This window comes from Oryctolagus cuniculus, chromosome 7 (genome assembly GCF_964237555.1).
Source record: "Oryctolagus cuniculus chromosome 7, mOryCun1.1, whole genome shotgun sequence".
NCBI lineage: Eukaryota > Metazoa > Chordata > Mammalia > Lagomorpha > Leporidae > Oryctolagus > Oryctolagus cuniculus.
This window is the reverse complement of record NC_091438.1, coordinates 107,253,139-107,265,903: the sequence shown is the minus strand read 5'-3', so window position 1 is coordinate 107,265,903 and position 12,765 is coordinate 107,253,139. Positions and strand designations below refer to the sequence as shown.

General features: G+C 42.9%; 1 protein-coding gene across 11 annotated transcripts in view; it reads left to right on the top strand.

Annotated features, from left to right (window-relative positions):
- The window catches only part of DNAJC6 (DnaJ heat shock protein family (Hsp40) member C6), a 193,126-nt gene extending 180,567 nt beyond the window's left edge, over positions 1 to 12,559 (top strand). For all 11 annotated transcript variants that reach the window (XM_051856406.2, XM_070078346.1, XM_070078344.1 and 8 more), the window contains 4 exons: positions 3,663 to 3,926; positions 5,669 to 5,811; positions 8,950 to 9,126; positions 10,209 to 12,559. In XM_051856406.2, coding sequence (XP_051712366.2) covers positions 3,663 to 3,926; positions 5,669 to 5,811; positions 8,950 to 9,126; positions 10,209 to 10,310 — 686 coding nt within the window. In that variant the 3' untranslated portion in view covers positions 10,311 to 12,559. The remainder of the gene's footprint in view (positions 1 to 3,662; positions 3,927 to 5,668; positions 5,812 to 8,949; positions 9,127 to 10,208) is intronic.
- The last annotated feature ends 206 nt before the right edge of the window (positions 12,560 to 12,765 follow it).

Here is a 12,765-nt window from a genome sequence, read left to right as displayed (position 1 = left end):
TTCTGAGGTCATGACCCAAGCCAGAATGTAAGGGATCAGGAAGGGCTGGCAAAAGTGGCTCTAAGTTGAAACCTGTGATATGATTAGGGTATGGCGCAGGGAAAGAGAAGGGAATTTTCTTCCCTCCCAGACTTTCTGCGAGGTCTTGGAAACTCTAGAGCAGAAACAGGTGGTTTGGAAGTCAGGGAAGCTGAGATGGGGAAGAAGGATCACTTCAACTCACCCAGGCAACTGGTTTCTACCCTTGCATATGAACTCCCTCATTTAGTAGGTTCGCATGCTGAGTATCCAGCATGCAATACAGAATAGCATTCCTGCTCTTTGAAGCTTACTGTACAGTGGGAGAGAAACCTTAATCAGTTGGAAAATATTCACTGTAATAGGGGATACATAAGATGGGACATTAAAAAAGAAAAACTCCCCAGGGGTAATTCTGATGGGCACTCAAGGTTGAGAACTTGCTTTAGTTTTAATGAGGGTAGCAGTGGCCTCTGGGCTTAGCTACTGCTTTGTATGTCTGCCAATTCTTTTTTTTTGACAGGCAGAATTAGACAGTGAGAGAGAGAGACAGAGAGAAAGGTCTTCCTTCCATTGGATCACCCCCCCAAAATGGCCACTACAGCCGGCACACTGCACCGATCCGAAGCGAGGAGCCAGGTGCTTCCCCCTGGTCTCCCATGCAGGTGCAGGGCCCAAGTACTTAGGCCATCCTCCACTGCCTTCCCGGGCCACAGCAGAGAGCTGGACTGGAAGAGGAACAACCGGGACAGAATCTGGCGCCCCAACCAGGACTAGAACCCGAGGTGCCAGTGCCACAGGCGGAGGGTTACCCAAATGAGCCGCGGCGCCGGCCTGCATGTCTGTCATTTCTATGCTTCAATAGCATTAACAATTAGAATTGCTGAACACGGGTAGAAAATATCCTACAAGGGTAGACATCAGAAGGTCCTGCAGTGTGGATGAGCCCCAAGACAGCAGGGTCAGCATCTGCCCTTTCACTGTTGAGTCTCAGCCCGGCATGTGCAATGCTCTACAGTGTGTCCGAAGTAAGAGAATGAATGACAGAGTGGCAGAAATATGCAAAGTTTTAGCTTTTCTCATATTTACAGAAATATTTTTATGTTTTTAAATTTGTACTTGCTGAATTTTAAAAGAGTAAACATATGTATTTAGAATAGAGTGAGCACCCTTAAAATAGGAAATGAAACTCCAGTTTGATTGAATGAATATTATGCAGAATGAATATCAAGCCTTCAGAGTGTGTTGATGTGCTCTTGGCAGGAGGGCCCTGAGCCACCTGGAAAACGCTTCCTTCTGTGAGTCAGAGTGGTGGGGGCACTGCCAAGCTGAGTACAAGCCCTGCCATTACTTTTTCTGTTACCAAGTATTTACTGTGCTCTTATGATGGCTCAAGCATGTGCTTGGCATATGACCTTGGGATTATTTTATTATATTTGATGCCTCTTATTTGCTTAAATCGGAGTTGTGAAGCACTTTGACATAGTTGTGTTTTTATAGTATACCTGTGATGCAGACATAGTTTTGATTTCACAGATGAGGAACTGGGATCAAAGGGACAAAGGATTTCAAACAGCTTTAGAAGAGCAAAGATTCTGTACACCCCGTTTCCAGCTATATGCATGTTCCTACCTGCCAGCATAGTACCATGCACTTAGTAAATGTTCAGCAAATTCTGGTGAATGAATATGTGAATAAGTGATTAAATGCATGAGTAACAGAGCTGAGACTCAAACCAAGATTGGCTCCAAGTCTAGTAACTGTAATACAGCATTCTCAGTGGGGAAGCAGACAGGAGACCCAGGATTGAGATACAAGGGAGGGGCTGGCATTGTGGCATAGCGGGTAAAGCTGCTGCCTGCAGTGCTGGCGTCCTGTATGGACAGTGGTTTGAGTTCTTGCTGCTCCACTTCCAATCCAGCTCCTTGCCAATGAGCAGAGAAAAGCAGCAGCAGATAGCCCACATGCTTGAGCACCTGCCACCCATGTGGGAGACCCAGCTGAAGCTCCTGGCTTCGATTAGGCCCAGTGCTGGCCATTGTGGGAAGTAAACCAGAGGATGGAAGTTCTCCTTTATCTCTCTCTCTGTCTCTCCCTCCCTGTCTGTAGCTCTGACTTTCAAAATTAATAAATCCTTTAAAAAAAAAAAGATGTAGGGGAAATATCTTCAGGAAAAAGAGTAAATGATGAGTTGTAGTGAAAGAGATTTGGAGAGGAATTAGAAATTGTGGTACAGCAAATGTGCATGACATTTGGAGATGTGATACAATATGATCAAGTCCCAGCTCCACTGACTACATGTGTGTGATCATGAGCATATGAATAAGCCTCTCGAAGCCTTGCTTTCCTTGTCTTTAAGTGGGGCAAGAAGTACCACTTACCTCTTAAGTGTGTGGTGCAGATCAAAGGCAGTATTGTACACACCCACATGCTGCGTTACTGTTAGCTATTTTATTATCACTGTTGCTTTGCACTTATTAAAAAAAAGGGGGCCTTGGAGATCCCATTTCAGCTGCTGCTTTTACCTCCTTAAACAAAGCCACAGCTGATCCACATATTTTCGAATCAGCCCACCATACCTGCAGTGAGGAGTTAAAAGTTTGGAGGTTGTAGAATAAGGATTCTACTTAAATTCCTGGAACTAATTAACACTGTTTTTTGTTTTAACGCTGAATAATATCTGTTGTCTTGTTCAAAGTTGTTGTCCATTTTTGCTTCCCTGAAATGAAATGGAAACCTGCTTGTGAAGTTTCACAACACCTTTACTTACTCTTGGGCACTAGCCCTGCTTGTACTTAAACAATGCGTAGTCCTGATCCTTGAAGTTTAAGGAGCTCCGTAAGGAGTGAACTTACTCTGTTTCACTCCCTGTTCTTGTTATTTGGTGGTACCTGTGAAGAACTAGCATCTGCTTTAGAAGGTGGGAGTCTGGAGGGGGTTGGCACGGGTGGAGGAGCCAGGGCCCTTCTGAGTTGGACTCAGAGATCTAGGAGAAAGTCTCAGGTCTGCCATGGGCTGGTGGGTGACTTTGAGAAAACTGACTTAACGACCCTGAGCTGCAACTCTTTCATCTGAAGAAAAACTGAGCTTGTGCATGCCTTGTGCATGCATGCCTAGAAGTGTAATTGGGAGGGTTAAGGAGATAACATATGTGCCTGCCATTGCTGTACCTATTAGGAAGGATGAGTACGCTATCAGAAGGCAGTTTATACTGATGTAGAAGCAGATAGAGATTGGTTTTTAAAAAAATATTTATTTATTTGAAAGAGTTACGGAAAGAGAGAGAGAGAGGGAAAGAGATATCCTCTGTCCACTGGTTCACTGCCTAAGTGGTTTCATTGCATGGGGCTGGGCCAGGGTGAAGCCAGGAGCCAGAAGCTTCAGCCAGGTCTCCCATGCAGGTGGAGGGGCCCAAGGACCTGGACCATCTTCTACTACTTTCTCAGGCCCATGAGCAGAGAGCTGGATAGGAAGTTGAGCTACCTAGTCTTGAACCGATACCCATATGGGATGCCAGCCCTGCAGGCAGCAGCTTAACCTGCTGCAGCATAGCGCCACCCCCCGCAGATAATATCTTGAGATGGAAGAGTGAGCGGCTGCCCAAAACAGGCTTATTTTCTCCTTGCCTCATTTTCTTTCTGTAGGTAGTTCTTCATTCGCCAGCAAACCCACCACCCCAACTGGATTAGGTGGAGGATTTCCACCTCTGAGCTCACCACAGAAAGCGTCTCCCCAGCCCATGGGTGGAGGGTGGCAGCAGGGAGGTGGCTACAGCTGGCAGCAGTCGCAGTCCAAGCCACAGTCCAGCATGCCTCACTCCTCGCCCCAGAACCGACCCAACTACAACGTAAGCTTCTCAGCCGTGCCTGGAGGCCAGAACGAACGTGGAAAAGGATCAGCTAACTTGGGTAAGGAGGACAGTTTGGGCCCTAGTTGTTGGATGTCATGTCTGTGTTGCCCTATTGCCTATTGTGCGTCTGAAGGAGACAGGAAACAATTCTGGTAGTTTCTGAGGCAATCTTAATGTTGTAGAGATACATTTGCCCTTGGATTGCAACTAGAGCTTATGTCTTGATATTTGGTCTTTATATTATGCCATGGTTGGTGGATTCTTGAAATGAATGGACCCCCTGTGAAGGTGCCAGCACTTAGTTTTGGAGGATACTTTGGCTGGGATTCTTGACAACAAGTAAAAACTAATATATTTTGTGTAGCCGGGATAGTTAGATTTGAGTTTGTTTAAAGTCCTGTTTTGATACAGTTTACATCCCCTGCACTAAAGGAATATCATGAAGGAACAGGCCTTTGTGCAGAACATGAGAAAGGCAATTCTTCCACTCTTCATAGTGTCAGTAGCTGACATTTGCTGAGTGTTTATGTATACATGCCAGGTGCTATTCTCGGCATTTTTTATGTATTGTTCCATATATTCTTCAAGATCAATCTCATGTTGTATTTGAGGAAGCTATGACACAAATCTGTAATTTCCTGTAAGTGACAGAGCTAGGACTTGGATTTCAGCAGTCTGACTCCAGAACCCATGCTCTTAACTACCACTCTGTTGGCTGTGACACAGATGTGTTCTCACCACATCCACGTGATAGGAATTCCATCGTTGGGATTGTGTAACATTATATTTTTATCATTAGTAGGTGCTGTTCCTTGGGAATTCAATAGAATCACCTGGTTTCCTGAATAGTTTTGAGGTATCTTCAATCAGAAAATATTTATGGAACATCTTGAGTGTAGGAAACATTGAGGACAGGACAGAAAATAATCCCTAGCCTTGGAGTACTTACACTTCAGTGTGTCCTCCTGTGAGTGTATAATGATGGCAAAAGGATTTCCATTAGGAGTGATTTTGTTTGGTGGGCATGGACAATTGGACTGCTGGTTTTGGTTCTGTTTTGTTTTAATTTAACAAACATTTAGATAGCCATGCAGCCTTCTCATTACTGAAAATGTTACCTTCTTTGCTCTTACAGCAACTCTACCAGGCAAATCATATTACAAATGATTCTCATTTTACAGATGAGAAAACTGAGGTATGGAGATGGTGAGCAGCTTGTCCAGGGTCACACCACTAGGAAATGGCAGGGCTGGGATTCATGCAGGGGGGTGTCTGGCTCCAGACTCTGTTGTTCACCACTGCACTTGGCTGCCTCTCCAAACGGACCTAGAAAGTCTGTGAGGCCACATCCAGACTTGGAGGGAAAGAGCACCATGACCAACTAAAACTGTCAGCTTCGTGTGGGCAGGGAAGTGGTAGCATGCATAGGTTTCAAGTGCCAAAGCCCAGGTCCTATTCCCATCACTGATCCTGATTAGTAGTTAAGGCAGGCAAATGATGAGTATCCTCATCTGAAAAGAAAGTATTGTGGAAATGAAACTGGACTTAGTGCAATGTTCCAGCCTCCAGCCCTAGTATTGCTAGGCACATGTTATCTGATTCTGGGCAGATAGTGTAAGTTCTTCAGACTCCATTTTCCTCATCTGTAAAATGAGTATGAGAATATTTTACTCTGCTCACAGGGTAAGTGTGAAGGGTAAGGGCCTTAGCACATGTAAGAGCATTAAGTGGTGTGAGATGATGATGCCATATTATGCTTAAGAATAAAAAATAGAATGATTTTCAAAAATTGTATTGCAGAAGGAAAACAAAAAGCAGCTGATTTTGAAGACCTGCTCTCCAGTCAAGGTTTCAATGCTCACAAAGACAAAAAGGGTCCTCGAACAATAGCTGAGATGAGGAAGGAAGAAATGGCCAAGGAGATGGACCCTGAGAAATTGAAGGTGCGTGAGCCCCTCACTCAGTGTGATTATCCTGTATGACAAGGTGATTATCCTGTATGACAGAGTCATGTGTGGTGTGTATGTGTGTCTATGTAGCCATCAGCGTGAGAATGACTATTGTTTTAACCCCTTTAGGCTACTATAACAAAATACCATGTAGTGTGTGTCTTATAAACGGCAGAGGCTGCAAGTCCAAGATCAAGGTGCAGTAGGTTTGGTGTCTGGTGAGGACTCTTTCTGATTCATGAACAGCGGCCTTTCCCCTGTACCTGCCAAGCCCTCTCTTAGGCCCCCTTCACAAGGGCACTAACGCCATACATGAGGGCTTTACCCTTGTGGTCTAATCACCTCTCAGAGGCCCTACTGCCTAATAATAAAATCTCAAATTCATGTTTTTTTTTTCCCTTTGGAGACAAACATTCAGACCAAAACACTTACAAAAGGCGCTGAGATTTCTGGCGAGAACCTCATTATGGTTGGTCCTCGGCTGTGTATTATTTTTTTTTTAAGATTTATTTTATTTATTTGAAGGACAGAGTTACAGGGAGAGGTAGAGAGAGAGGTCTTTCATCTGCTGGGTCATCCCCCAAATGGTTGCAATGGCCAAAGCTGAGCCAGTCCAAAGCCAGGAGCCAAGAGCTTCTTCTGGGTCTCCCACATGGGTGCAGGGGCCCAAGGACCCGGGCCATCCTCCACTGCTTTGCCAGGCACATTAGCAGGGAACTAGATTGGAAGTGGAGCAGCCATTACTCGAACTAGTGTCCATATGGGATGCTGGTGCTGCAGGCCAGGGGTTTAACTGCTGTGCCACAGTGCTGGCACTCGGCTGTGCTTTTTAATAGCTGAGTAGCGCTGGGATTGGGCTACACATCCTGTTTAATTTCTTCAGTAATGTAAGTTCTAATCCATAGTGTGGCAATATAGATTTCCTTTGTTTACTTGTTCGAATGACAAGGGCACTTTTTAAAATGTGATTTTTGGTCAATCAGATGGCATTCAGATTCTAAAAATAAATCACTTGAATTTGGTAATAAGAATTATTTATGTTTCTTCTCTGCCTTGAGAGCTTTTAATGAAACCAGAAGTTCGCAGGTTCCCCTGTAACATCAGAACTGCGGGTGTGGAAGGTGGAGGAGAGCAAGGCTTTAGGAGGGGGTTTCCTACCCTCCCCATGGACTCCCACCTTTAGCCAGAGCAGGTTTACTTTTATCTGTTTTTTCATTTTGGTGGTCTAGGTAAGACTTGCTTTTGGGGAAAAAGACTGTTTCTATACTTTTTTTTTCAAATCAGCGACTTGATAAAGTTGACGACAGTGTGAAGACATGGGAGTTTGTAAAGGCCAAGTGAACTGGAATGCTAGGCGGAATCCCTGTGTGGTGGCTCAGTCCGCTGAGCACCTTCAAAACCAGGACTCAGAATCTGACACATTTTGAAAAAAAAAAAAATCACCACTGTTCTCCATCATTTCTTGACAGATCAAACATTTATCTAAATGTATAGGTTCCCTGATATTTTGAGAAATAGAGAGCTCGCATTGGCTAGTTCTTCACCCAGCCACCCAAAATAGCCTTAACAGGATTGGCCAAAGTCTGGAGCCAGGAACTCAGTCAAGGTCCCTTGTGTGGGTGGGCCCAGTTCCTTGAGCATTGCCTCAGCCTCCCACAGTCTATATTAGCAGGAAGCTGGCATCTGGGGCTGGAGCCAGGCGTGGAACCCAGGCACTTCCATATGGGATGTAAGCATCTTAGCCAGCTTCTTAGCTGGTAGGCCAAACCCGTACTGCTTTGATACTTTAAAAAAAAATTTTTTTTAAAGGCAGATGGAGAAAAGGAGGCCGGGGGAGAAAGAATAAGAGAGATGTGGGGAGTGGAGGGGAGAGAGAGAGATTGAGAGACTGAAACCACAACCAGAGCTGGGCCAGGCCAAAGCTAGGTGCTCCATCCAGGTCTCCCACATAGATGACAGAGACCCAGGTACTTGAACCATTACTGTTCCCTCCCAGGGTGTACATGAGCAGGAATCTGGATTAGAAGCCGAGCAGCTGGGACTTGAACCAGGCACTCCTATGTGGGATGTGGGTGACCTAAGAGGCAGTGTAACCACTGCATCACAAGCTCACCCCTTGATACCTTTTTTTTGAGTCTAGTGTAGGATCCTTTATTTGCATTTGCCTTTCACCTCACATAACATCACAGAGGCTTAGTATTCACTCTGAAAATATTGTGCTCCTCAGTAACCTTTGTTCACCAGGCAGACTCTGACAATTTTCTCTAAAATAAAGTTGTGTGTTTCTTTTTTTTTTCTTTTCTTTTCTTTGATTCTCTTTTCTTTTTTTTTTTTTTCTTCTTTACTTAGAAACCTTTTATTTAAGGTACACAGACTTCATGCATTTCATAAATACAACTTTAGGAACATAGTGATTCTGTGTATTTCTTTTAAGCCATTTTTGGTGATTATTTAATGGTTTGGGAAAGGAGCCATGATTAGCCATGACTAAACCATTCATGCAACAACAAACACTCACCCAACTCCTCTGAGCTTCTAGATGCTGGTGTATCTTTTCCCATCCCTTCCACTATGGATGGTCTCAGTTTGAATGAATGACTAAATGGTTCAATTAATTCGATAAGGCTTTTTGAGCTCTATTCTATGCCAAGTATATTATTTCATTCTTGAGACACAGTGATATATTAGGAAGAATCCCTTTCCTCAAACAGTTCTGCCCAGTGTCAGGAAAAGACAGACAGACAATTACAATCGAATGTGACTCTTGTTACAACAGAAACGTGTTTAAGATAGAATGGCCCAGAGAAGTTTGGACTTTTTTCTTCAGGGATATGTAGTTAGTGCAGGGAACAAAACAAATGGAACACAAACCCTCACACAGTTTATACCCTAGGAGTGAGTAGTAAACTGGGAGTGGGGAGAATGAGAGGAAGGAATTCAAACTCTCAAAGATGAACGATGCAGAAGTCCTGAGCAGGCATTTTAAGGAGTACGAAGGCTTAACCAGAGCCACAGGCAGGAGGTGAAGGTGGAGTATGCAGGGCGCTGGGGCAGGAAGCATTGCTAGAATCCTGGTAGAAACCTTCTGGACTAGAAAGCATTGGAATTCCCTAATCCCCTCTGCATTTACAGATTCTGGAATGGATTGAAGGCAAAGAGAGAAATATCAGAGCTCTTCTCTCTACGATGCACACCGTGCTGTGGGCTGGGGAGACCAAGTGGAAACCAGTTGGCATGGCAGACCTGGTAACACCGGAGCAGGTGAAGAAGGTGTACAGGAAGGCAGTGCTGGTTGTGCACCCAGATAAAGTGAGTTGCATCCCATGGCTAGGCCTCACTTCATTTTTATTGGCATGGATTAAAACATTGTATTTTGAATTTGCTTGTTGATTATGCCATATTTTCAGTAACACTAAGTCCCTGGGGCTAGAATCAGGCATTTAAACAAATAGTTATACTCCATGAAGTGGGCAAAAAGAAATCAAAGTGCATATTACAGATAGTTAGAAGGGGTGTGATATTCACCAAGACATTACTTTTAGGGCTCAATGTCATCCTGGATTGCTGTGGTAGAGAAAGGCTGAGACCTGGAGGGACGAAACCTTCCGTCTTTGGGATACAGCTGCATCCTCAGCCCAGAGTTTTGTGGGAAAGCCTCAGGATGTAGTTGGCAACAGTGGTGGGAATCAATAAAATATTCAAAATGGAATAAAAGTCATCATTATTTTAGTTATGTCAGTTTTTATTGAAGTGCTCCACAGAAACTCCCACTACTTCCTGGCCCAGCAGCAATCAGTACACTACAGTAGAAACATGTTCTGTCATGGGACGGGAAGCCATGCTGTAAGTGCCACTGGAGCACACAGGCGTGGATTCAGTGCATTAGATTTCCACTTCTCCACACTTTTGTGACTGGTCTGAAAGCATGAATTAACTGTAAACAATGTTAGCACTTGAATTTTGATGGCCAAAAGAGAAACAGGAACACAGAAAAATCCACAAACTCTATGTCCCTATTAAGGGTCTTAATGTCCCTATTAAGTCAAGAACTTAACGTGTTTTAGAAATGAGATAATGGGAGTTCAGAAACACAGATAACAGTTGGAGATGGGCTGTTATTTGGTAGATGCTTCTGGAGAATGGAGACGTATCTTTGCTGTCTAGTGAGCTGTTAACCCCACTCCCTGACTGATGAAAACTGCCCTACATGAATTTCTCAGGGAAGGGCCTTCTGGGAGAGTAACAGTAATTATCGTCACATATCTGGCTGTAAAAGAGGAAATGGCATGATAGAAAGCATTTCAGTTGCTTAGAACCCACATATTCATGGTGAATAGCTTAATAAAATTTGGGTCTGTGGTGTCTAATGCATGTTTTTCTTTTTTCTGTAGGCTACTGGGCAACCCTATGAACAATACGCAAAGATGATTTTCATGGAGCTGAATGATGCCTGGTCTGAATTTGAGAACCAAGGCCAAAAGCCCTTGTATTAATTTATGAGCTTTCCTGTCTCTGCTGCAGACCTGTGCTAATGCTTAGTGTGTATCACAATTCCGAGGTTTTCACAGATGAACCAAAAACTCCAGTAACATGTTTCCAGTACTAGGCTGTTAAGTTAATCTTGAATTAATTTCTCATAAGAACTGTGGATGTTTGGTTTCTGGAAGAAACAGGTCCTAAGAAGGTCCTAAAAGAACAGGTCCCAGAAGAACAGGTCCAAAGCAGGAGAGAACTTTCAGTCAGAGGACACTGCTGAGTTCCCACACTCCAGCTTGCCCTCTGGGGAGCCTACTCAGTATTTTGCATGGGGGGAAATGGAAAACAGAGCCCACCAAAGGTAAAGGTGTAACACCCAGCTGTCTGAGAATAGAGAATAGGATTAGGAGGCTGAACTTACCAGAAGAGGAGTACGTGATGGTTTTAAATAATGGTTTTTAGATTTTCTTGGAAAGATAGAATTTCAGCAATGGCTTTACACAGACTCCAGGAATACAACCATCAAGTGTTTTTGTTTTCAAACATGAAATTTACTAGGGCCTTTAGCATAATACTGTACATGTCTTTTGGTAAAGAGGCCTAAAAAAATCAAAGAACTTGAATTGTTGGAAGTAATTACACTACAAATCCAATGATTACCACCAACTCTTCCTGGATACGCTCACAAACTAGTGGAAATGCTGACGGGAGAAAACAGAGAGTCTGAAGATGTAGAAATCTGTGTTCCTGGACAGGATGTTGGGCTGCTACCCTCCTTTCCTTTCAAAAACTGTGGTGATTAAAGCAAAAGTCTCAGCTCCGTAACAACTCTAGATCTGATTTAGAAAAAGCTTCTAATTTTGCCATAAGGTGTAACACTCTTCCTTCTGCTTAGCCAAAAAAACCTATTCTTAACTGGAAATTGTAAAGCAGTTGGGCCCAGTCACAGTCTTTCAGGGCCCGTACATAGCGTGGGGTCGGTGTTCTCTAGGTTTGTGGGTGGTCTTAGTGAGACACGGGGAGATAACTCTGAGAGAGTACTGCTCCCAGCAAAGGTACAGTGGCAGCGGGAGAGCTGGTGCGCCTTCAAACCCAGACAGGTGCTCTTCAGTATTTGGGCAAACCAAGTCCCCGCCAACCCGGTCTGGAGCACCTGGACCCTCTGGTCCAGATTATTACAGTGCGGTTTATTATTTACAAAGTGGCAGGGGGCCTGCAGGGACCATACTCAAACAGGGACCTTTGTGAAAGCAAAGCCAGAATGAAACCTTTTCAGACCCTAAACTGGCTGGATTTCAGTTCTGTGTTTTGGCTGATTCTTGTTCCAGAGAGTGAGCGGTTTGCTGTCCTGTGGCTGGAGTAGATCTCTTTGGATGTGCACATATACAATATGCCATAGAGAGAGAGAGCAGATGGGCATACAGAGTTTCATGCTAATCTTAAAAGGTTTATGCTCAATATTGTGAAAGGCTTTCAAAAGTTGTTTTTAAGACAATCATGTTTTGTTTCTGTTTAATTTTCTTGTGGCAAACTGTACCAGAAAAGCAGCATGTCAAAAATACTTTAGGTTCTCTCTAGAGCGCTCCTTTTTTTTTTTTTTTTCATTATAAAGGTTTATTACTTGTTTTACCTTTCACTGACAATGTGAAACTTGCAGAAAATATTCTTTTAAAATATACAGCTGTAAACTGTTCAAGATAACCATATCTAGGTGTTATTTATTAACATACTATAAAATAATGTTTGATCCAATATGTGCTTGTCTTATTTAAAATTGGAATGTGAGACATGTTGCTGTGACCTGTTTTTTTTCGTTTACATTTGTAGATATTGTGTGAACTACAGTATATAACAATAATTAAAGGATATTATGTGGATGTCACGTACATTTTGAAATGATAGAACTATATTAGCTTTGTATCATGTTTGGATAATTCATCAATGTTCACAGTTTAAAACCATCATTAAACATTATGTAATTAGCAATGAGAAAGAATCTTGCTTAAATTTGGGAACTTCCCCCCTCATTTCTTTCCCAGATGAATTATAATTCTGGACCCCTATTTATCTCAAAACTATTAACATGTGCAGACCAACAGGTTTTTTCGTTATTTTAAATACCTGGTTGTGACAGAGCTTGTTGTTGATCACATTCACTGTTTCATTCATATTTATTGTAATATATTTTTTGTTTTGTAAATATGTTACACACAATAAAATGTGATTGGTCTAAAATATTTGTAATGTATATTAAAAGGCTCAAAAATATTTGTTGAAGCCTAAGTTATTTTTGCACTTGTAGGAATATGATGATAAATTTGAATTATCCTCCTGATGTGATTCAGTTTTTTTTAAAAAGGTGTTTTATTAAAAATGTATTTGAAAGGCAGACTTACAGAGAGAAAGAGGGAAAGGCAGAGAGAGAGAGAGAGAGAGAGATCCTCCATCTACTGGTCCACTCCCAAATGGCCA